The sequence below is a fragment of the Schistocerca cancellata genome, chromosome 3, assembly GCF_023864275.1.
Source record: "Schistocerca cancellata isolate TAMUIC-IGC-003103 chromosome 3, iqSchCanc2.1, whole genome shotgun sequence".
Classification (NCBI taxonomy): Eukaryota; Metazoa; Arthropoda; class Insecta; order Orthoptera; family Acrididae; genus Schistocerca; species Schistocerca cancellata.
In genome coordinates, this window is record NC_064628.1 from 685,113,556 (window position 1) to 685,137,288 (window position 23,733).

Here is a 23,733-nt window from a genome sequence, read left to right on the forward strand (position 1 = left end):
CTTCTCGATGCCTCTGTAAGGGGAAATCAACGGGTTGGCCTGCAGTGAGCGAAGAAACGGTTGAACGCGTGCGGGCAAGTTTCACGCGTAGCCCGCGGAAAATTGGCTCATGCCACAACTGGAGACCGACAGCGCCGACTTCATCTTTCAACAAGATGGTGCTCCACCGCAATTCCATCATGATGTTCGGCATTTCTTAAACAGGAGATTGGAAAACCGATGGATCGGTCGTGGTGGAGATCACGATCAGCAATTCATGTCATGGCCTCCACGCTCTCCCGACTTAACCCCACGCGATTTCTTTCTGTGGGGTTATGTGAAAGATTCAGTGTTTAAACCTCCTCTACCACGAAACGTGCCAGAACTGCGAGCTAGCATCAAGATGCTTTCGAACTCATTGATGGGGACATGCTGCGCCGAGTGTGGGAGGAACTTGATTATCGGCTTGATGTCTGCCGAATAACTAAAGGGGCACATATCGACATTTGTGAATGCCTAAAAAAACTTTTTGAGTTTTTGTATGTGTGTGCAAAGCATTGTGAAAATATCTCAAATAATTAAGTTATTGTAGAGCTGTGAAATCGCTTCAATCATTTGTAATAACCCTGTATTTTGGAAGCGGAATTTCCACAGCTAGACTTTTTGTGCATACAGCCACTCTCCTGAACCGGAATCCGGCATTATCACCGGCCACAGTTTGAGTCTAACTGTCAACTTCAGCAGATGCCTGTACTATTTTGTTTTGGCAAACTAGCGGCGCGCTACGGTACTGTGGTGTAGGGATTATAGCCTGTTCTAGGATGCAGATACGTGTCTGTTGATGTTTTTGGGGGTGGAGACCAAACACTGAGGTCATCGGTCTCATCGGATTAGGGAAGGACGGGGAAGGAATTCGGCCGTGCCCTTTCAGAGGAACCATCCCGGCATTTGCCTGGAACGATTTAGGGAAATCACGGAAAACCTGCCGGCCGCTGTGGCGGAGCGCTTCTAGGCGCTTCAGTCTGGAACCGCGCGACCGCTACGGTCACAAGTTCGAATCCCGCCTCGGGCATGGATGTGTGTGATGTCCTTAGGTTAGTTAGGTATAAGTAATTCTAAGTTCTAGGGGACTGATGACCACAGATGTTAAGTCCCATAGTGCTCAGAGCCATTTGAACCATTTTTTGTAAAAGCAAAACAGATATTGGCAGTTTATCTGATTGTGCCGCGATAGAAGATGCTTCTAATGAGTCAGAGATTTTTTCCACTTCGTCAAAGATTCCATCAAACTCTGATGATAATTTTGCAGCCGATAGAGTGAAAAGTCACATGACATAAAGTTTGCTTGTCTCGACATAACAGAGATCGCTACAGTGAATGACAGTCTTGTCAGGTAGGTTTCCTTCTACCACTTTCATATGGCAAAACAGTACTACGACAATGTACTGTCTGGCTCAATTTGTTTACATTGTATGTTCTGACCCACTTTGTTTACACCATGTGCCCAGATCATTGACCTTTCGATGACATCAAGCCACATTCCTTTCTCGATAATATAATAAGTGTGAAGTCACAAGCAACGAGCCTTTTCTTGATGATATCATCAAGAGATAAATGCCGCACGTGTCCACACACACACACACACACACACACACACTCACACAAGCCTCGTATTTTAGCCACCATTAAAATGATAGAGTTAATTCCAATATATCCCCAACAGGGCTGTGCTCAAAAATATCCGACCGACCTGAATTCTTTGGTAAAAAAAAAGCCGCACACTTAGAAAGTATCTGAATTGCATAAAATTACGAAAATACTGTCAGCTATGTTTTTATTACTGTTTATGATGGACTGGCTCACTAGTCGTATCAGTAAGTTTCTTTGGGAACTATGTATCATTCACTATGGAATATTGGAACGAGTGTATAACATACTCTCCATAAATGGTAACACACCAATATTTGTTTATCCAATGTAAAGAATTAACAATACACAGTTGCTGAAAATGAGTTTTACTTTAACCCTTCTGGTTTCACGTGAGTGGGCACGCCGCGGCATTTACACCGCAATTTCGTCTTCACATTGTTATTGTTTTTAGGCAAACCAAAGTGTAAAAACTGAAATAAAACAACATGACATTGCGTTAATTATTTGTTTCGGATAAAAATAAAAGAAAAAATCAGTGTACTCTATTACAATAGGTTACATGAATAAACTTCTTCAGTCAGAACAAATTTCCATCCGCTGGTAATTAGCTCCACAAGCGAAACACATAACGTTCTGACGAGAATGCTTCTTTCTGAAACTGGTTCCACAATTGATGGTCGACGTCTTTCTTCGTACTGACATTTTTTTGTCGTCCACATATGTGACATATTCCAGGTTTAGGTTTGTGATGAACTGGCCCTTCTTTTATGAATTTTTCAATAAATATTTGTTTATCTTTCGGAAGGTTCGTTAGTTTCGCTCTTTGTCCTAAAAAATGTTCAAATGTGTGTGAATTCCTAAGGGACCAAACTGCTGAGGTCATCGGTCCCTAGACTTACACACCACTTAAACTACCTTCAACTAGCTTGTGCTAAAAACAACACACACACCTATGCTCGCTATGCCCGAGGGAAGATTCGAACATCCGGCGCGGGAGCGCAGGGGGGGGGGGGGGGCGCAATCCGTGACATGGCGCCTCAAACCACGCAACCACGGGGTCACTCCGCGCGGCTCTTTGTCGTAGATGAGCGTTCATAAGACTATACGATAGGTTTTTTAAAAAAAGCCGTCGTCTGTGATCTGTCTTTATTGTCTGGGTTGTTGTGGCTAAAGATTACTACGAATTTATTTCTGCGATATCAAGATGTTGACAGAATAATGCCAGCGGCCATCTCCTGATTATTCTGGCTATTGCACCTGATGCACCCATCTGATCCACAATATCTACTCCTCCCTGTTATAGTCAAAATTTACTGCTGATTTCCCACTTTCAACGTCAATTTCATTTGTATGATGCATCGAAGAGAGGAGGACCACAGTTTTTTTTTTTTTTTAATACAGTGATATCGTACTGAAAGCCATTGAGTGTCGATTTGTTTTTTCTTGTGTCACTAGCCTGAAATTCAGGTGCATTTTCATTCTTGGTTTTTTTTTTTTCAAAGTGCCGATGGTGGTCAACTTTTTACCTAGTAGATTCTGAGCTAGACTATAACTGGTGTAATAGTTATCAGTCGTAACATTCCTGTTCATGGCCTCTAAGGGAGTCACCAGTCTTATGACAGCATCTTCAGGTTTATTTGATTTTAGATATGGCCCAGCGAACTGTTTGCCACAATACACTTCGAAATTGAGGATATAAAATGTTTTTGCGTCGCTAAAGGCGTATATTTTGATACCATACTTCGCAGGCTTGTTTGGAATGTACTGGACAAACCCACAACGGCCTCTAAAAGTCTGCAGCATTTCATCAGTTGTCACAAATTCACTGACATTGTAGTGAGCAATATAGTTATTTAGAAATGCTTGATGCAGTTCACGAAGAGGTGCCAGTTTATCTGAAGAACTTCGTTCAATTCTTGTTTCTATATTGTCATACCTAATTGCTCTAAGAAGAAAACGGAAACGTTTATAACTGCAAAGTGATCGTAAGATAGTCATACCAGTACCATCAGACGCCCACAGTTCACTGCAGTTGGCATGATGTCCTTTATTTATGCCAATCAAAAAAGTTGCAGCATGAATTTCTTCTGCTGAAGTGTCTGCCTTTGCAATCGCGAGCTCTAGAATAGTTCGTATAACTACGTTTTTTCCAAATCCATCTGTTGGTATGAGCTACGATGTCTTCTATCATGTTTTTAAGGATAAAAAGATGTAATGCTTAAAGGTGTAAGTGCGTTTCTGGCAGTCCCTTCTAGACCCGGTAAAGTTCTGATAATGTTCTTAGCACTTGTTTTCCTGCGGTTAGGGGCTGACTAATCCAAAGAGTTTCACCGTCTTTTCCAATATAAAATGTGTAGTTACCTTCTGTAACATCATGTGCCGTAGTTTCGTGACTGTCATCTTCTTCCTGTGACTGTTCGGACTTACTATTGTAGTTGTCAGCTTCAATAATTTCCTCTTCCATATCAAAATCGTCTTCAGATTCATCACACGTCAACTTATCTTCCGAAATTTCTTCTAGAATTCGTAGGATCTCATCAGGATCCCTTAAAATATCACTTTCCCTGCAAATAGGATACCCATAAAACAACAAATTAACACCCTAAACAAGAATAAAAGTTGAAAACCTATTTAACAAATCGTAAGCATATTATATTGAACAAATACTTACATGACTAGGCGCGTGGCGGCAATCACACCGCTGAGGCAGAACCGAAGTTAACAACGCTGTTGCAACAGAACTATGGCCAGGTCTGGTTTCAAATGAAGTTACACACACTCCGTCTGTGATGAGGATTGCATACTAGACTCCATGGAAACCGACAACTAGCACCAGCCAGTGGACACTCAGAAAACTAAAATTTGCGGTGCGTATGCCACGGCGCGCCCACCGAAGGGCTAAATATTGTCCCACTAAACTTAAAAAACGTGAAATAAAAGCAACTGCTGGTTCAAACTTGTCATCATCAGCAATTGTCGATGTTCATAGTACGATCTGAGTACCTTACTTGGTTTGAAATACAGGAGAGCCCCAAATTAATCGTTTTCCATATCTGTGATGCTCGTCAAGTGTGAGAACGTTCTTTCAAAGACTAAAATATTTGCAAAAATACATATGCAGTGCAAAAAAGTGGAATGTTTAGATAAAGTACCGCAATGTTGTTTCCCACATGCATAAGTATCCGTCAAATTAGTGCCTAAAACATGATTTTTAACTCTTAGTAAGTACCCAAATGCTATTTGCATGCCTAAATACTTACGAATAACATGCTAAACTAACAGTTGCCGTTACACGTTTGGCCTACGAGGTCGATGTCGTCAAACTAACGTGCCCAGATTTATAACTCCAGAAAATACTTGTTAGCTAAAATACTATGCCAAGCAGGACAGCATAGAAACAAGAAACAAATAAGAAACTTCCTGGCAGATTAAAACTGTGTGCCCGACCGAGACTCGAACTCGGGACCTTTGCCTTTCGCGGGCAAGTGCTCTACCATCTGAGCTACCGAAGCACGACTCACGACCGGTACTCACAGCTTTACTTCTGCCAGTACCTCGTCTCCTACCTTCCAAACTTTACAGAAGCTCTCCTGCGAACCATGCAGAACTAGCACTCCTGAAAGAAAGGATATTGCGGAGACATGGCTTAGCCACAGCCTGGGGGATGTTTCCAGAATGAGATTTTCACTCTGCAGCGGAGTGTGCGCTGATATGAAACTTCCTGGCAGATTAAAACTGTGTGCCCGACCGAGACTCGAACTCGGGACCTTTGCCTTTCGCGGGCAAGTGCTCTACCAAGAGCACTTGCCCGCGAAAGGCAAAGGTCCCGAGTTCGAGTCTCGGTCGGGCACACAGTTTTAATCTGCCAGGAAGTTTCATATCAGCGCACACTCCGCTGCAGAGTGAAAATCTCATTCAAGAAACAAATAGGCAGTATGATATACTAAAAGACTTTAAGAGAGAAAAAGAAAATGCATCATATTATGCACTACAAAATATTATCGATGATACTAATTTACAGTTACTGTCTTTATTACAAATGACCCACTCTTACTACAGGTTATATACAATAACGATTTTCGACGTAGGTTGTAATATTTACCAATCGGAACTACATTGTCACGGCTCTCTAAACGGTTTACATACTGCATTTCTTATAATCAGCTATTTAAAGAACATCGGCATTTAATACGGGGGTTGTCCAGAAAGTAAGTTCCGATCGGTCGCGAAATGGAAACTTCTGGGAAAATTCAGTAAAGCTTTGCACAGATGGGTTGGGCAGTGTCTCTAGTACGCCCGTCGATCGTGTCGCGTCGCTCTTTTCAGTTTTGAGTGAACAGTGAGCACGTAAAGATGCATAGGGAATAGCGTCTCCTGCAAAGTATGAGGGCCTGGTTAGAGATTTCGCCTGTGTCATGCAGCCCACATAACACAACTGTCGAGCATTTCCTTCTTCACGCTAATTCTCGGCCGCACACTGCAGGGGCAATGAAGACGCTCCTGCAGCGTTTCCGATGAGAAGGGTTTCATCACCCACAATACAGTCCGTAATTGGCTCCCCCTGAGTCTCATCTCTGATCAGAAGAACCGCTGGCTATGAAGACAAACTTCTTCCACATACAACGAGCTGCAGACCAGTGCAGATAACTGGCCGAAAGCACAGGCGGCTGCTTTCTATGACGAGGATATTGGAAAGCTGATGCAACACTACGACAACACTCGAAGTTGGAGCGGCTGCTATGTAGAGAAGTAGATGGAAGGTGTACCTAACTGTTGCAAATAAAACGTTTCTGATTTTCACTGTGCTTTCCATTTCGCGACCGATCGGAACTTACTTTCTGGACAACCCTCGTAAAAATACGTGATTTGAAAACAAACACTCACATACAAAACACAGCCAGAATACGAACAAACTAAACATACATGTTAGGAAGGAAGGGAGGAAGAAAGTGTTTCGACAGTGTTATTGCGATGTAGCAGTTGAACTGCATATCTTTTCGCAATAGACAACGAGAGCTTCTCCTATGTTCTCGAACATCGCAAGCAAAGACGATGATAAAGATCTCCAAACTGCCGAATTGCCGACCGCAGCGCCGTATTCTGTCTGGTTACATATCTCTGTATTTGAATATGCATGACTATATCAGTTTCTTTGGAGATTCAGTGTATATTAACAACATAAACTCAATCACTTGAAAATGGCACAAAAGGCCGAAACCTAGGTAGTAATAAAATAAATAACAATACAGTAAAATGGCGGTGTGTCCTCTTCTTTCTTTTAGTGTTCAACCCTGAGGTTGGTTTGCAGCAGAGCGCCATTCCTCTCTTCTGTCTGCCTTCCTCTTCATTTCCACGTATGTGTTACATGCAACGTCACTCATGATCTGTTGCGTGTATGATATCCTTGGTCGTCCCCGCCATTTCCTTCCCTCAATAGCTCCTTCTGCTATTGTTCCAATGATGTTGTTGTGTCGTAGTATGTGCCCTACAAATTTGTCTCTTCTTGTTTGGACTTGCCCCCACAGAGATCTGGTTTCCTGTACTCTTCTAAGCACCTCTTCATTTGTTACTTTGTCTCTGCAGCTGATATTCATCATCCTTCTATAGCACCACATCTCCAGGGCTTCTAGCCGTCTTCTCTCTTCTCTTCCAGTTGTCCAAGTTTCACATCCGTATAGGGCCACACTCCAAACGAAACCTTTCATGATACGTTTCCTCATTTTCAGACAGATGCTGTTGCTGGTGAGTAAGTTCCTTCTCCGATTAAATGTAATTTTGGCCTTTTGTATTTTGGTCGCAATTACTTTCCGGCTTGTACCATCTCTTGTGATTTTGCTTCCCAGGTAAGTAAATTCCTCTATCACTTCCAGCTCCTCTCTTCCAATTAACATTCTCAGAGGTTCATATTCTGTTCCTGTACTGCATAACATCACTTTAGTCTTTTTCTTGGGTTCTATACTGATTGGATAGAACTTTTTCCATTGTTCTGAGTACTTCCTCTAGATCTTCTTTTGTCTCCGTGACTATAGCAATATCATCTGCATAACGTAGTATGTCTATCTTCTGCCCATTAATTTTGATCCCCACCTCTGTAGTTTCTCGAACTTGGTCTATACCTTCCTGGATGTAAGCATTGAATATAAGATGAGAGAGAGCACATCCTTGGCTTACCCCTTTTTTAATATTTACTTCTTGTTCATGGTGACAGTTCCTAATCACTGCCACCTCATTTTTATAGAAACTGAGTATCACACGGATGTCTTTGTACTTTATTCCACTTTTCCTTAACACTCTGAACATCTCTTGCCAGATAACGTTATCAAATGCTTTTCCATTGTTACACCCCACCCATCACTTATCAGGTTTTGGCGTGTATTCACCCCAGCTTATTGACTAACAGATCAACAGAGAGTGTAAAACTGCCGCAATATCGGATAACGCAAAGAAAGTAATAAGGCCCTGTGACTCCTGACTGAACTGCGGTGGCAGTGTTGACATTAATTGATTCAGAATTGATCCCTTTTAATTAAAAAGGGGTGCACATTGATGTTATATTCAGCTATTGAACACCAGATGCAGATGTTGAACAGAAAATTAATTAATAAAGTTACTTGGGATTTCAGCTACTTGATTGAAAACAGATACAGTCGATCAGCACAAATTTATTTTAACTCAGACCTTGAATCATCACATTACATGACTCTCCTAACAGGCAGTGGGAATAAATTGCGTTTACGTGGAGTAAAGCGCGATAAATCAAAATTAATTCCTATCGACTGACCCAGGCGTAATGCGAAGTGCGAGAAAAATTCTACAATACATGGCCCATGAAACCCTTGTGGAAACTTTGCCAGCATGATCCAACAAATTAATCAGTGGCCTAACTCAAGCCAGAGCAGGCGCAGTATCACCAAATTCAGTGATGGGGCATCGTCGTTGTGCGGATGTCGGACGGCCTCGTGGTGCTGTAAGGCTGTGCTTGTCTATTCACTCCTAGCTATCTTGCTCAGTACATAGCTGAACGAAAACTTTCTATCTCCAAGCTCAATCGTTCCATTTGCTAAGTCATAAACTACAGAGATGCTCACTCTCTCTCAGGCAAGCTGAGTAAAGAACGCCACGTCCGCACTCTAGGCAAGCTGGGAATGGAAAACCTATATGGAGTCTTCTGCCAGTCCGCTCTTCGCCTCGGTTTCCCCTCCAGCAAAATCACTTACGCCAATTGCAGCACAAGTCGCATTAATTATGCGTTGCTTCCCAGCACTGACCAATGCCTGCTGTGGGAAGTGAACAAATTCCCACAAAATTTCCCTTCCTCTCAACTTCTGCTATTTAGCTCCTCCCAGGCCACCCATCAAGGTTAGCATCTGTATAAAACACCAATTTTTCCGAAATTCTGACTCCCAGGAGAGTACTTCAAATTTCTTGGTCCTATGTTCCCATCAGAGGCCAGCGTATTTCATGCTGTCGCTCTTCACCCAATTTACTTCAGACTCTGCGGACCACGAATTCAGCGTGAGGTTTGCTACAGTCACGAACACGCATATTTCGGTCTCCGTTGACTGCTCCACCGTAGCTTTGTGCGGCTTTCTCGCACGTTTCACTGAAAACGGGACGACGGACATTTCTTGAGAGGCGTACAAGTACTCCATCTGCTTCCCAGTACACCAGCATGGGGTCGACCATCCCCTCACTGTCACTCATCTTAAGGCAGCTGGAGGCCGCGCCCTGTTACCGCTTTCTCAGAGTTCGATCCGCCCTAAGCTGCCTATTGTCGCTTCCCTTCGCCGCTCCCAAGCCATGCGCCGCCACCCAGCCACGGTCAACTCTGAATACTTCCCTGGGATAAACCAGCATCCAGTAAATCGACGAGTTTCCACAAAGTTTTCATGTCACGTGAATTACTTTAAAACCATGACCCAACATTAATTATTCCAATACGTCGATATACCCTCTACAAAATGCATTGTGCCTTGTCAGTCATTTTTGTTCAGCCCTAATGTTCGCTCATCTCGAGTTAGGTGATCTTAAATGACTTCATGTAAGGGGAATAGTTCTTGCCATCTTACACCATGTCTACAAAGGCAATATAAGTTGGTTTATTTTTCAGTAATTGCTTTTCTATAACAAGTCTCAGTGCCAGAATCTCCTCTCTTGTTCCCAGTCCCCTTCTGAAACCAAAATTGATCCTCACTCAACATATCCTCCACCTCTTCAATTCTCTTCAGAACTATTTTCATCAGGATTTTTGAGGCATGTGATATTAGGCTTAGAGTTCGGTACTGTGGCGGTGTGTATAAAAGATTAAAAAAGGTAAACTAATCTAAGCTGATCATTTCCGCAGGGCGCGACCGACGGCGAAGGAGTGCCTGCGCCACAGGTGGTTTACCGGCAGCAAGGTGAAGGTGAAGGCTCGCGCGAAGGACAACGGCGGGCTGCGCAAGTACCTGTCCAAGTCGCGGGAGGCGCTGTTCGAGCGCGTGGTGCAGCAGCGCCAGCAGCAGCAGCAGCAGCAGGGCAGCTGCCAGGACCTGCGGCGGCGCACGCTGCTGTCGCAGCAGCGGCGGCGCCTCTGCGAGAGCCACGCGTCGCTGCTGGCGCCGGCGGCGGCCTCGCGGGCGCGCGCGCTCGCCGACCAGCCGTGGCCGGCGCCCGCACTCAGCCGCTCGCGCGAGAAGCTGTACGGGCTGCGCAGCCTGTCGCGCTCCAGCGAGGCGCTGGCGCTGCCGCTGCCGCTGCGGCCCGGCTGCCGCTCGCTGCTCGACCTGTGCGGCGCCGCGCTCTCGCGGCAGCCCAGCTCCGCCTCGCTCGACAACTGCGACGACGTCAACAGCAACGTATGCAGCCGCGCCGCATCGCCAGCGCCCGTGCCGGCGCCCGCCGACCTCACCAACAGCAACGTCTGCAGCCGAGCGGCGTCGCCGGCGCCCGCCGACGTCACCAACAGCAACGTCTACTGCGATGCGCCATCCGCCGAGGACGATCTCCTGGCGGACGTGCCGGCCGCCCCGACACCGGAGCCCCCTGCGGTCCGCGGCGAGTGGCGGGACGCCCCCGCCGACCTGGCGTCGCCCGCGCTGCTCAGGAACTGCCTCGGCAGCGCCGTCTCCGCCAGGGCGGCAGTCGAGGCCGTGGCCGCCAACGGTGAAGAGCGCGTCGACGGTAGGGAGAACGGCTACGACAGCAACCCGGTCGAAAGTGAAGACATCCCAACTGCTGAACGGATGAGGACGCCAGACCCGCAAGTCGAGGACCTCGATAAGGTCCACAGGTCAGAGCAATTCACCATAAAACCTACCTCTCTACTCAGATCTTTCGAAACCATTCAAGTATTTTCTTGAAACGGTTAAACTGTCGGAAAGAAGTACATATCCAGGCACCGCTACGTACTGTGGAATTAACCTCTATATGCCAGTACCAGAGGCGGCAGGGAGTGGCAAATGACCCTTAACACAGACAAAAAAATGGCTCTGAGCACTATGGGACTTAACATCTATGGTCATCAGTCCCCTAGAACTCAGAACTACTTAAACTTAACTAACCTAAGGACAGCACACAACACGCAGCCATCACGAGGCAGAGAAAATCCCTGACCCAGCCGGGAATCGAACCCGGGAACCCGGGCGTGGGAAGCGAGAACGCTACCGCACGACCACGAGATGCGGGCTAACACAGACAAATGCAATACATTGCGAATACATAGAAAGAACGATTCTTTATTGTATGATTATGCACTACTGGCCATTAAAATTGCTACATCACAAAGATGACGTGCTACAGACGCCAATTTAACCGACAGGAAGAAGATGCTGTGTTATAAAAATGATTAGCTTTTCAAAGCATTCACACAAGGTTGGCGCCGGTGGCGACACCTACAACGTGCTGACATGAGGAAAGTTTCCAACCGATTTCTCATACACAAACACCAGTTGACCAAGGTTGCCTGGCGAAACGTTGTTGTGATGCCTCGTGTAAGGAGGAGAAATGCGCACCATCACGTTTCCGACTCTGATAAAGGTCGGATTGTAGCCCATCGCGATTGCGGTTTATCGTATCACGACATTGCTGCTCGCGTTGGTTGAGATCCAATGACTGTTAGCAGAATATGGAATCGGTGGCTTCAGGAGGGTAATACGGAACGCCGTGCTGGATCCCAACGGCCTCGTATCACTAGCAGTCGAGATGACAGGCACCTTATCCGCATGGCTGTAACGGATCGTGCAACCACGTCTCGATCCCTGAGTCAACAGATGGGGACGTTTGCAAGACAACAACCATCTGCACGAACAGTTCGACGACGTTTGCAGCAGCATGGACTATCACCTCGGAGACCATGGCTGCTGTTACCCTTGATGCTGCATCACAGACAGGAGCGACTGCAATGGTATACTCAACGACGAACCTGGGTGCACGAATGGCAAAACGTCATTTTTTCGGATGAATCCAGGTTCTGTTTACGGCATCATGATGGTCGCATCCGTGTTTGGCGACATCGGGTGAATGCACATTGCAAGCGTGTATTCGTCATCGCCATACTGAAGTATCACCAGGCGTGATGGTATGGGGTGCCATTGGTTACACGTCTCGGTCACCTCTTGTTCGCATTGACGGCACTTTGAACAGTGGACGTCACATTTCAGGTGTGTTAAGACCCGTGGCTCTACCCTTCATTCGAACTCTGCGAAACCCTACATTTTAGCAGGATAATGCACGACCGCAAGTTGCAGGTCCTGTACGGGCCTTTCTGGATACTGAAAATGTTCGACTGGTGCCCTGGCCAGCACATTCTCCAGATCTCTCACCAATAGATAACGCTTGGTCAATGGTGTCCGAGCAACTGGCTCGTCACAATACGCCAGTCACTACTCGTGATGAACTGTGGTATCGTGTTGAAGCTGCACGGGCAGCTGTACCTGTACACGCCATCCAAGCTCTGTTTGACTCAATACCCAGGCGTATCAAGGCCGTTATTACGGCCAGAGGTGGTTGTTTTGGGTACTGATTTCTCAGTATGTATGCACCCAAATTGCGTGGAAATGTAATCACATGTCAGTTCTAGTATAATATACTTGTCCAATGAATATCCGTTTATAATCTGCATTTCTTCTTGGCGTAGCAATTTTAATGGCCAGTAGTGTATGATCGCAGAACAATCATTGGTAACAGTTACTTCTGTAAAATATCTGGGAGTATGCGAACGGAACGATTTGAAATGGAATGATCATATAAAATAAATTGTTGGTAAGGCGGGTGCCAGGTTGAGATTCATTGGGAGAGTCCTTAGAAAATGTAGTCCATCAACAAAGGAGGTGGCTTACAAAACACTCGTTCGACCTATACTTGAGTATTGCTCATCAGTGTGGGATCCGTGCCATGCCGGATTGACAGAGGAGATAGAGAAGATCCAAAACAAGAGCGGCGCGTTTCGTCACAAGGTTATTTGGTAATCGTGATAGCATTACGGAGATGTTTAGCAAACTCAAGATTCAGACTCTGCATGAGAGGCGCTCTGCATCGCGGTGTAGCTTGCTGTCCAGGTTTCGAGAGGGTGCGTTCCTGGATGAGGTATCGAATATATTGCTTCCCCCTACTTATACCTCCCGAGGAGATCACGAATGTAAAATTAGAGAGAGGCTTCCCGTCAGTCGTTCTTCCCGCGAACCATACGCGACTAAAGCAGGAAAGTGAGGTAATGACAGTGGCACGTAAAGTGCCCTCCGCCACACACCGCTGGGTGGCTTGCGGAGTATAAATGTAGATGCAGATGTAGATGTATTGATTGGCTGGTTGTTTTGGTGGAAGGCACCAAACAGCGAGGTCATCGGTCGCATCGGATTAGGGAAGGATGGGGAAGATAGTCGGCCATGACCTTTGAAAGGAACCACACCGGTATTCGCCTGAAGCGACTGTAGGGAAATCGCGGAAAAGCTAAATCAGGACAGTCAAACGCGGATTTGAACGGTCGTCCTCCCGAATGCGAGTCCAGTGTACTAACCACGGCGCTACCTCGCCAGCTCATGGAGTATTGTTTGTTGTTAGAGAAGCAGTAACAGCAGATCACTTATTTTTATTTACTTGCTTGGCATTTACAAAGACATTCATCACATAACATATTCACTGAAATATTCTAATCGCTCTATACTGAGGACGCCAGACCACAAGTCGAGGACCTCGATAAGGTCCACAGGTCAGAGGAATTTACCATAAAAATTACCTGTTTACGCAGGGCTTTCAGCAGTTAAGTCTGCGTCTTTCCTTCAGATCACGCTCACAGCCACGCATATCACACACCAGTTAGTGGTCTATTCCTTGTATTTACCTGCACTCAAGTTAGGACTGTTCGATGGGCCCAAGTTGTTCATTAGCTACTTACACATACGAACAGTGGTCCTGACACAGATCAAAGGTGTCCACAATTTCATCGGAAAGTTGAATTCCTCGATCTTTTTTTTGGGGTCGTCCACAAAGTTTCGCTTCTTATCTCCACTTACAGCACTTAGTACCTTCCAAGCCGTCTTCGCGTCGAAGTCTTGCAGTTCTTTCTCGATTCTGCATAAAGGTGAAATGAATTTAAGTCTGGGGGCTAGATCTCGGTATATAGGGACTTTAGGCTGTCTAGTATTTTCTGTATGATTTTGTGGCTAACTGTGAGCGCCTAATATCACAGGTTCTGGTCTTCTAGGACAGGGGGCCAGGCACATAGCGTGGCCCTGAGTATTCCAGAGATTATCCACATTGTCTCCTTCAATTGGACGTCCACTTTAGCTACGTGTACATTTCTCATCCAGACTGACGAGCAATATTCAGCTACGCTGCAGACAAGGGCTAATGCTGGCCTGCAATGTGCTCACTCAGCGGCTCCATGTCATTCCAGATAGTTCCGACAGGATAGCATTACGGGATTTTAGTTTCTATTTTGTATCTTCTAGGTGTGTCCGCCCCGATAGCTGAGTGGTCAGCGTGACGGATTGCCGTCCTACGGGCGTATCGTCACGAGCCAGTTGCTTGGTCACCATTGACCAGACGTTTCCAGTTGGTGAGAGATCTGGAGAATGTGCTGGCCAGGGCACCAGTCGAACATTTTCAGTATCCAGAAAGGCCCGTACAGAACCTGCAACATGCGGTCGTGCATTATCCTGCTGAAATGTAGGGTCTCGCATGGATCGAATGAAGGGTAGAGCCACGGGTCGTAACACATCTGAAATGTAACGTCCACTGTTCAAAGTGCCGTCAGTTCAAACAAGAAGTGACCGAGACGTGTAACCAATGGCACCCCATACCATCACGCCGGGTGATACGCCAGTATGGCGATGACGAATACACGCTTCCAATGTGCGTACCCGCGATGTCGCCAAACACGGATGCGACCATCATGATGCTGTAAACAGAACCTGGATTCATCCGAAAAAAAGGCGTTTTGCCGTTCGTGCACCCAGGTTCGTCGTTGAGTACACCATCGCAGGCGCTCCTGTCTGTGATGCAGCCTCAAAGGTAACCGCAGCCATGGTCTCCGAGCTGATAGTCCATGCTGCTGCAAACGTCGTCGAACTGTTCGTGCAGATGGTTGTTGTCTTGCAAACGTCCCCATCTGTTGACTCAGGGATCGAGACGTGGTTGCACGATCCGTTACAGCCATGCGGATAAGGTGCCTGTCATCTCGACTGCTAGTGATACGAGGCTGTTGGGATCCAGCACGGCGTTCCGTATTACCCTCCTGAAGCCACAGATTCCATATTCTGCTAACAGTCATTGGATCTCGACCAACGCGAGCAGCAATGTCGTGATACGATAAACCGCAATCGCGATAGGCTACAATCCGACCTTTAATCAAAGTCGGAAACGTGATGGTACGCATTTCTCCTCCTTACACGAGGCATCACAACAACGTTTCGCCAGGCAACCTTGGTCAACTGCTGTTTGTGTATGAGAAATCGGTTGGAAACTTTCCTCATGTCAGCGCGTTGTAGGTGTCGCCACCGGTGCCAACCTTTTGTGAATGCTCTGAAAAGCTAATCGTTTGCATATCACAGCATCTTCTTCCTGTCGGTTAAATTTCGCGTCTGTAGCACGTCATCTTCAGCAATTTTAATGTCCAGGAGTTTATTATTATTAGAGTGGTTAGACACAAAGCATTAACAGCCAAAAGACGTCCAATTTCTGCCAGTTCTGAAGTAAGGAACACTGCAATGAAGTGATTTACGAACAGTAAGTATATTGCACACATCTGAACTTGTTTGATTTTTAACTGGGGTTGCAGTGCACAGCTCATGCAAGTGCCGCAATGGAGAGTGTGTAACCTCACTGTGGACAGTTAGCTTTATTTTCTGAGGAGTTGTGGGTAGCACTTGCCATGCAACACGAACCCCTCCGTCATTAATTCAACCACACACACACACACACACAAAATATCATTCATCTTCATCAATTTAGAAATAAAAATATTCCAAGAAAAGTCTTTCATTCTACGGTTTAGTTAGTTGATAAATTTGGTGATAATGTGGGGGAGGTGGGCGGCAAGAGATGGCAGCGCGTAGGGGGGAGGAGGGGGGGTAGTAGTTAATAGCTGACTGCTCTCAGTGAGACAGATCCAAGCGACGACCTGTAAGGCGCCTTGGCACCATATAATTTCTACAGCGGGCTCTAGCTCTTTCTGCTGGAGTGGATAAAATCTAGACTCTCCACTTCTTCTTCCATCTACTTCTGTTCGTAGCATCGACTACTTGTTCTACGGTCTCGTCGTCCCTGCTCTTCTGAATTTTTTCCAGTAGTGTTTCACATTCTTTCGTCCAGCAGGGGATGTATTCCTACCTGAGCCCATGGGCCAGTAGTTACCCCACTCTTTATAGCTCCCTACGCACAGCTATTGTGTTAACTGGAGTGCTGAAAACACGTTGGAACTCACGACTGATTCATTCCACTGATTTAACGCCATTTTTCACAAGTACACTCGACAACACTCGACGGTCCCTGCTTGTCAGTACGTGAGCACTGCCTGATCTTAGTTTAGCTGTTGCAGTTCCGTCACGTTTTCACTTCAGTTACATCATCTACAGTCGACCTGCGCTGCTTTACAAGGGTTACAATGTCCCTAATAGATTGGTTACTCAGGTAATGACCAACGACTAGTCCACTGAACTCTTCTGAATGACCCATTCTGCTGTTACCGCTTTTCTACCGACAATGCAATACTCCCCACACCCTTTTATGAAGAGAGTTCAATAAGTAATGCAACACTTTTTTTTTCGGAAAGCAGGATGGTTTTATTCGGGATCAACTTGAGCGCCGTTGTCCACTGCGCTGTGGATCTCATGGAGAAACTGAGTGAGCTGAGTTTCGCATGATCTCTGTTTGCGGAATCCATGTTGATTTTTATAGAGAAGATGTCCATATTCCAAGAAAGTCATAATTCTTGAGCATAAAACATGTTCCATAATTCTACAACTGATTGACGTCAATGATTTAGGTCTATAACTGTGTGGATCTGTCTTAATGATTTCTTAAAAACGGGAATGACCTGCGCTTTTTTCCAGTCATTAGGTGCCTTTCGTTGCTCAAGTGATCTACGATAAATTACTGCTGGAAGGGGAGCAAGCTCTTTCGCATGATCTTTATAGAATCTTATAGGTATCTCAACTAGTCCTGAAGCCTTTCCACTACTAAGCAATTGCAGCTGCTTTTCAATGGCGCGATGGCTATCTCAATACCTGCCATTTCGACTTTCGCACGAAGACTGAAAGGAGAGACAGTGTTACGATCTTCTGCGGTGAAACAACTTCGGAAGATCAAATTCACTATTTCGACCTTCTCTCTGTTATCTTCCGTTTCGGTGCCGGTGTGATCGCTGATAGAATGAATAGATGAATTTGACCCACTTACTGATTTTACATACGACCAAAATCTATTACGGTTTTTACTCAGATCGGTTGACAACGTCTTACTTTCAAAATTATTGGACGCTTCTCTCATTGCTCTCCTTACACTAATTTTCACTTCGTTCAGCGTCTGGATCTTTCCCATCTCTTAAAACCTTACTCAGTAACCATATTACTCCACACTCTTTTGGCAATCTGACCCTATTTTTCAACATAATCTCCGATCATTGCGAAGCCATTACCCCTTCTTACAAGAACGGCCTGTATGTGCGCATCGTATGACTTAACTGGTCGACGTCGGACATGTCTTTTTGCGTCAGTAACTAACCCATCATCCACGTACTGCTTCCCGTGGAGAACATCCTTCATTGGCGCAGACACATGGAAGTCGGAAGGTGCGAGATCCGGACTGTAAGGTGGATGAGGAAGAGCAATCCACTGTAGCTTTTGTGAGCTCCTCTTGAGTTCGAAGTCTCGTGTGATGCCTTGTGTTGTCATGGAGAAGGAGAAGTTCATTTGTATTTTCGTGGCAATGAACACGCAGAAGCCGTTTCTTCAGTTTCCTGAGGGTAGCACAATACACTACAGAGTTGATCGTTGCACCACGAGCGGCGACATCAAACAGAGTAACCCCTTTAGAGTCCCAGAATATCACCGCCATGACTTTACCGGCTGAGGGGACAGCTCCGAACTTCTTCTTCGGAGGAGAGATGGTGTGGGGCCACTCCATGGGCTATCGCTTTTTTTCCGGTTCGAAGTGAAAAACCAATTTTTCACCGTCTGTGACGATGTTTGGCAAAAAATTGTCATGATCAGCCTCGTTACGCACAAGCAATTCCGCACAGTTGATCCTTCGTTACTCCCCCCCCCCCCCTCCCCCCGAAGGGGGCGGGCTGGCAGCAGCTTAGTACGCTGCTCTTCAGCCTACAGAATTTTTAAAACATAAGAAGATAAGAAACAATAAAATCAGGCGATAAAACGGTGACTTAAATTGTAAAACAGCGGAAAATGGTGGAAAGTTAAAACATAAAACAAAAGGGTTGGCGATGGTAATAAAATACACAGGAAGCAGATAGGTAATATAGGAGACAGACAAGTAAAAAACACGGCGACAGTCTGGTTTCTGTTCGCAAGAGATATAAAAATCACACCCAGCAACAGTATCATGTCCGTTCACAACACTTCGGAAAAGACGCATAACACTTAACACTCACTGGAAACATTGCACTAAACAGTCGGCACGAAGATGACACACGACAGCCAAGGGCAGATGAGTGGGGACCTGGACAGCTGAGGGGGGAAAATAGGGGGAGGAGAGGAAAAACGAAGGGGGGGGGGAACCGACGGAGGGAGACGACTCATAAGGGGGGGGGGGGGCAGTCAGACGCGAGAGGGAAAGGGAAAGGCAGAGGAGGGAAATGCAAAAGGACTCGGTAAAGAGAAGGGATACAGAGAGAGGGTAGGCAGGGGAAAAAACAGGATGGAAGTTGGGGAGGGGGGGAGCCCAGGAAAAGGACAGAGGAATGGAGGGGGAAGTGAACATCAGAGTTGATGGGAGGGATAAATGGAAGGAGAGAGGGCATCAGCCGGGAGGGGGAGTCCTTCGTCGCTGTTTATGGTCTTCTGTTAGGCTGTGTACAGCCAGCCGGCAAGGGGAGATCTGACAGGTTTGTCTGACTTTGTTGTGATGGTGACAGACACCTCACCCAACGACTCGGCGTGCTTTTGTTCACTGCCAGATCTCCGTAGACATTCTGCAGGCGCCTAAGAATATCTGCAATGCTCTGGTTTTCCAGCAAAAGGAAATCAAGGACCCTCTCCGTTTGGAACGCACCTCCGTTAGACACGCCATATTAGAGGCTACATATAGTGCCGCCACCTATCGGAGCTTCATGAAACTACAGGGGCTGAAGGAGTATTCCACAATGTTCCACAGCAAATTTCACAAACTTTCAATCGAAATTGACCGAGAGAAAAATGTATCAAATTGTTTATTGAATGCCCCTCGTATACTGGCGGGTTCGCCTCTTTCGTAATCAAATCACCATTACTTGGGGGTGGCTGGATACTTTTAATTAGAGGGTGAACGCAGATGGTGCGACACTATTTTTGAGCCTTTTAAGTAGATATTAAATAACTTTTACACACGGCTCCTGTATGAACTCATCCCCTTCCCCCGTCCGCAGCTTGTGGTCGTGCGGTAGCATTCTCGCTTCCCGTGCCCAAGTTCCTGGGTTCGATTCCCGGCGGGTCAAGGATTTTCTCTGCCTCGTGATGACTGGGTGTTGTGTAATGTCCTTAGGTTAGTTAGGTTTAAGTAGTTCTAAGTTCTAGGGGACTGATGACCATAGATGTTAAGTCCCATAGTGCTCAGAGCCATTTGAAGCCAACCATATCCGCATCCTTTAGATTGTCCACAGGCTTCATCCCTCCCCACCCCCTGCTTTCCTCCTTCCTCTCCACCCCCCGCCCGTTGCCGCGCCTCTATCGCTGTATCCCTCCCTCTCTCCACGTCCACACCCTCCATCTCCTTCATCAGGGCAATTTCCAGCGCCTCCCCCTGTTGGATGATGAACTTCACCATGACATATATCCTTCCTTCCAACTATAACCTGGCCTTGTCCCCCCCTCCCCAGGGCCCCCCTTTTCATCTCCCCTCCTTCTCCCCTCCTCCCCCTCTGACACCCTGCACCCCATCCTCGCCTCTTTCTCTCCCACATCCCTCCCTACCTGGCTCTCTTCAGCGCGCCCGCCGCCCATCTCCCCCCCCCCTCTCTTCCCCTCTCTACCTTCTTCCCTTCTCCCTCATCTCCTTGCGCCTGGCAGATCCTCTGTTTTGATCATCGTCAGTGTGCCTTATCAGTGTTGTGTTTAGTGCTGTTCTCCTGTGCGTCAAGAGGTATGATTTTAATTGTGTGCTGGCCTTGTAATTAGTGTTGCTGTCAGTGTTTGTTATGTGCTACGCCATCTGTCGATACTTTTATGCTCCGGTCATACTGCGCCTTGTGTTCTTTTAACCGTCCCAGTGTGTGGTTTTTTGTGTGTGCTACTTTTTTACGGTTTTTTTCTCCATTTTACAGTCGCCCCTTTTTGTCTATTGGTCTTCGACAATGTTCCCCCTTTTTTGTATCTATGTACACCATGCTTTCTCCTTTATGTTATTTTTAAATGTCTTCTATTGTATATTCTACGTCTTTCGGCTGAAGAGCAGCGCATACGCTGCAGCCAGCCCACCCCGATGTGGAACTGAAATACAATAAAGGAGCACGAAAAACTGCTACAATTCCGCACTGCATTGATAATGACCTGACACAAGTCGAAATCTGATCTGCGTTGTGACTATAAATGTCATATTAAAGCAACTTAATTCCACGACTGATTGCTGCTCTGTCTAACCCAAAAAAAAAAAAAAAAAAAAAAAAAAACTTTTTCATGGCTTATGCTGCTGCCAGCCTGACCCAGATGGGGAATGGAAATGACAATAAAAGAAAAAAAAACTTTAACGTGACTCCACAGACGTCTTGGTGTAACACTTGACCTTGAACAAAATTCAGGTTGAAGAAGAGCGGCGATGACGAGATGAATACGTCCTATTCGAGCGGTTCGGATGGCGAGGACGGCGGTGCCGGCAGCTCCAGCAGTGGCGGCGGCGGAGGAGGTAGCAGTTCGCAAGACGACGGCTTCGACGAGGCCGAGGAGGACGAGCAGGAAGGGCAGGAGAGCGAGGGCGCGTCGCAGGAGCCGCGCTTCACTGTGGCACAGCTGGTGTCGGCCTTCACGCGGCACGAGCGAGCCGTCGCGGGCGCCGCGCCCACTCCGGACGCCGGCCGCTTCCCCACGGGGCCCAACGCCCTGCGCCTCTTCATCCCGGGCATCAGCATCCGCCGCGACCGGGACCGCGACCGCGACAGGCAGCGCCAGCGCCGCCGCCACGGACGTCAGGTGAGTCAAACACGCAACTCTCCCCGCCCCCCCCCCCCTGCATAACTACAACTACTCTCACTGAGGCAGGAAAAGTCTCAGCAGCTTATGCTGCACCAAGGGTTGTACCATAGACGTCTGAAAAACCGTGGGCCTTGTCAGATGGATCCCAGTTTCAGTTTTTAAGAGCTGATGTTAGCGTTCGAATGTGGCGCAGACGCTACGAAGCCATGGACCCAAGTTGTCAATAAGGCACTGTGCAAGCTGGTAGTGGCTCCATAATGGTGGTGGCTGTCTTTACACGAAACGGACCGGTCTCGTCTGCTTGTCTGTTAGCACTGACAACACTACGCAAACGCCGCTGCTCTCGGTCGTTAAGTGTAGGCCGTCGGCCACGGCATTGCCCGTGGTGAGAGGTAATGCCTGGAATGTGGTATTCTGGGCACACCCTTGACACTACGGAGTTCGGAATATTGAATTCCACAACTAGTTCCCAAATGGAATGTCCCTCATATCGTGTCGGACATCTTTTTGCCTGACACAGACTCAACAAGTAGTTGGAAGTTCCCTGGGAATACTGAGCCATACTGGCTTTGTAGGCGCCCATAATTGCGAAAGTGTTTCCGGTTCAAGATTTTGTGCACCAACTGACCTCCAATGGCGTCCCACAAATGCTTGATGGGATTCATGTCAGAGGATCTGGGTGGCCAAATTGTTCTGTCGAATTGTCCAGAATGTTCTTCAAACCAGTTGCGAACAATTGCAGCCCAGTGACGCGGCGCATCATCATAAAAATTCCATCGCTGTTTGGCAACATGAGTCCAACAATGGCTGCGGATGGTCTCCAAGTAACTGAACATAACCATTTCCAATCAATGATCATTTCAGCTGGACCAGAGGACCCGGTCCATTTTGTGTAAATACCGCCACCACCAGCTCGCACAATGCCTTATTGACAACTTGAGTCCATGGCTTCGTGGCGTCTGCGCCAAACTCGAACCCTAACATCAGCTCATAACAATTGAAACTGGGACCCATGTGACCAGGCCCACGATTTTTCAGACGTCTATGGTACAACCTATATCATCATAAGCCCAGGAGAGATTCTAAAAACAACGTCAGGCTGTTAGCAAAAGCACTTGTTGCCATAGCCCATTAACGCCAAATTCGGCCGCACTTTCCTAACAGGTACGTTTGTTGTATGTTCCACATTGATTTCTGCGATTATTTCACACAGTATTGCTTGTCTGTTAGCACTGACAACACTACACAAACGCCACTGCTCTCGGTCGTTAAGTGAAGGCCGTCGGCCACGGCATTGCCCGTGGTGAGAGGTAATGCCTGAAATGTGGTATTCTGGGCACACCCTTGACACTACGGAGTTCGGAATATTGAATTCCATAACTATTTCCCAAATGGAATGTCCCATGCATTCTACGTTCGAAGTCTGTTAATTCCTAATGTCCAGTCGTAATCACGTCGGCAACCTTTTCACATAAATTAGCTGAGAGCAAATAGCAGCTACGCCAATGCATTCCCTTTTATGCCTTGTGTACACGATACTACAGCCATCTGTACATGTGCATATCGCTACCCCCTGACTTTCCTGACCCCACTGTATTTCCTTTCTTGCAGGAGTACTAGTTCTGCAAGGTTCACAGAAGAGCTTCTGTGAAGTTTGGAAGGTAGGAGACGAGGTACTGGCAGAATTTAAGCTGTGAGGACGGTTCGTGAGTCGTGCTTGGGTAGCTCAGTTGGTAGAGCACTTGCCCGCGAAAGGCAAAAGTCCTGAGTTCGAGTCTCGGTCCGGCACACAGTTTTAATCTGTCAGAAAGTTCCCCCTGTATTTGTTCAGAGCGTTCTGAACGAGGGCTCCGTAGTACTGGATCGGCAGAAATCTGTCGACTTCGTCCCGCAAATATTTTTTGTCTGGACACTAAAAACATTCGCAACCTATCAATACAGTATCCGTAAGAAGAGCTCGTGCAAGATAACTAGGTCTCTGCACAGCTATGTATTATCGTTCCCAGTGCTGGCCCAGTCCACGCCTCTGTTCCAAAGCGTTGCTGTCGTCAACTGGCTGTGCACTCCATCTATTATGAACGAAACTTTCTCTGCCTGCTTCTGTGTGGCTGGTGGTAGATTTGATACACTGCGGGAATGGAGGCGTGAACATGCCAGTTGCTCTCCAATCTTTCCCAAACAATTTTAAATAAACTATTCAGTAAAAATTTGATTCTCTAGCATCTCATACCCTCATTTATCAATTTCATGATGCACTGGTTGTTATTTCGTTAACTGTTATAGTCAT

At 46.7% G+C, this 23,733-nt stretch overlaps 1 protein-coding gene across 1 annotated transcript in view; it reads left to right on the forward strand.

The window, feature by feature from the left end:
* LOC126176510 (serine/threonine-protein kinase par-1-like) overlaps positions 1-23,733 on the forward strand; it is a 488,353-nt gene that overhangs the window by 459,604 nt on the left and 5,016 nt on the right. The window contains exons 9-10 of the mRNA XM_049923666.1: positions 9,974-10,900; positions 21,056-21,443. Coding sequence (XP_049779623.1) covers positions 9,974-10,900; positions 21,056-21,443 — 1,315 coding nt within the window. The remainder of the gene's footprint in view (positions 1-9,973; positions 10,901-21,055; positions 21,444-23,733) is intronic.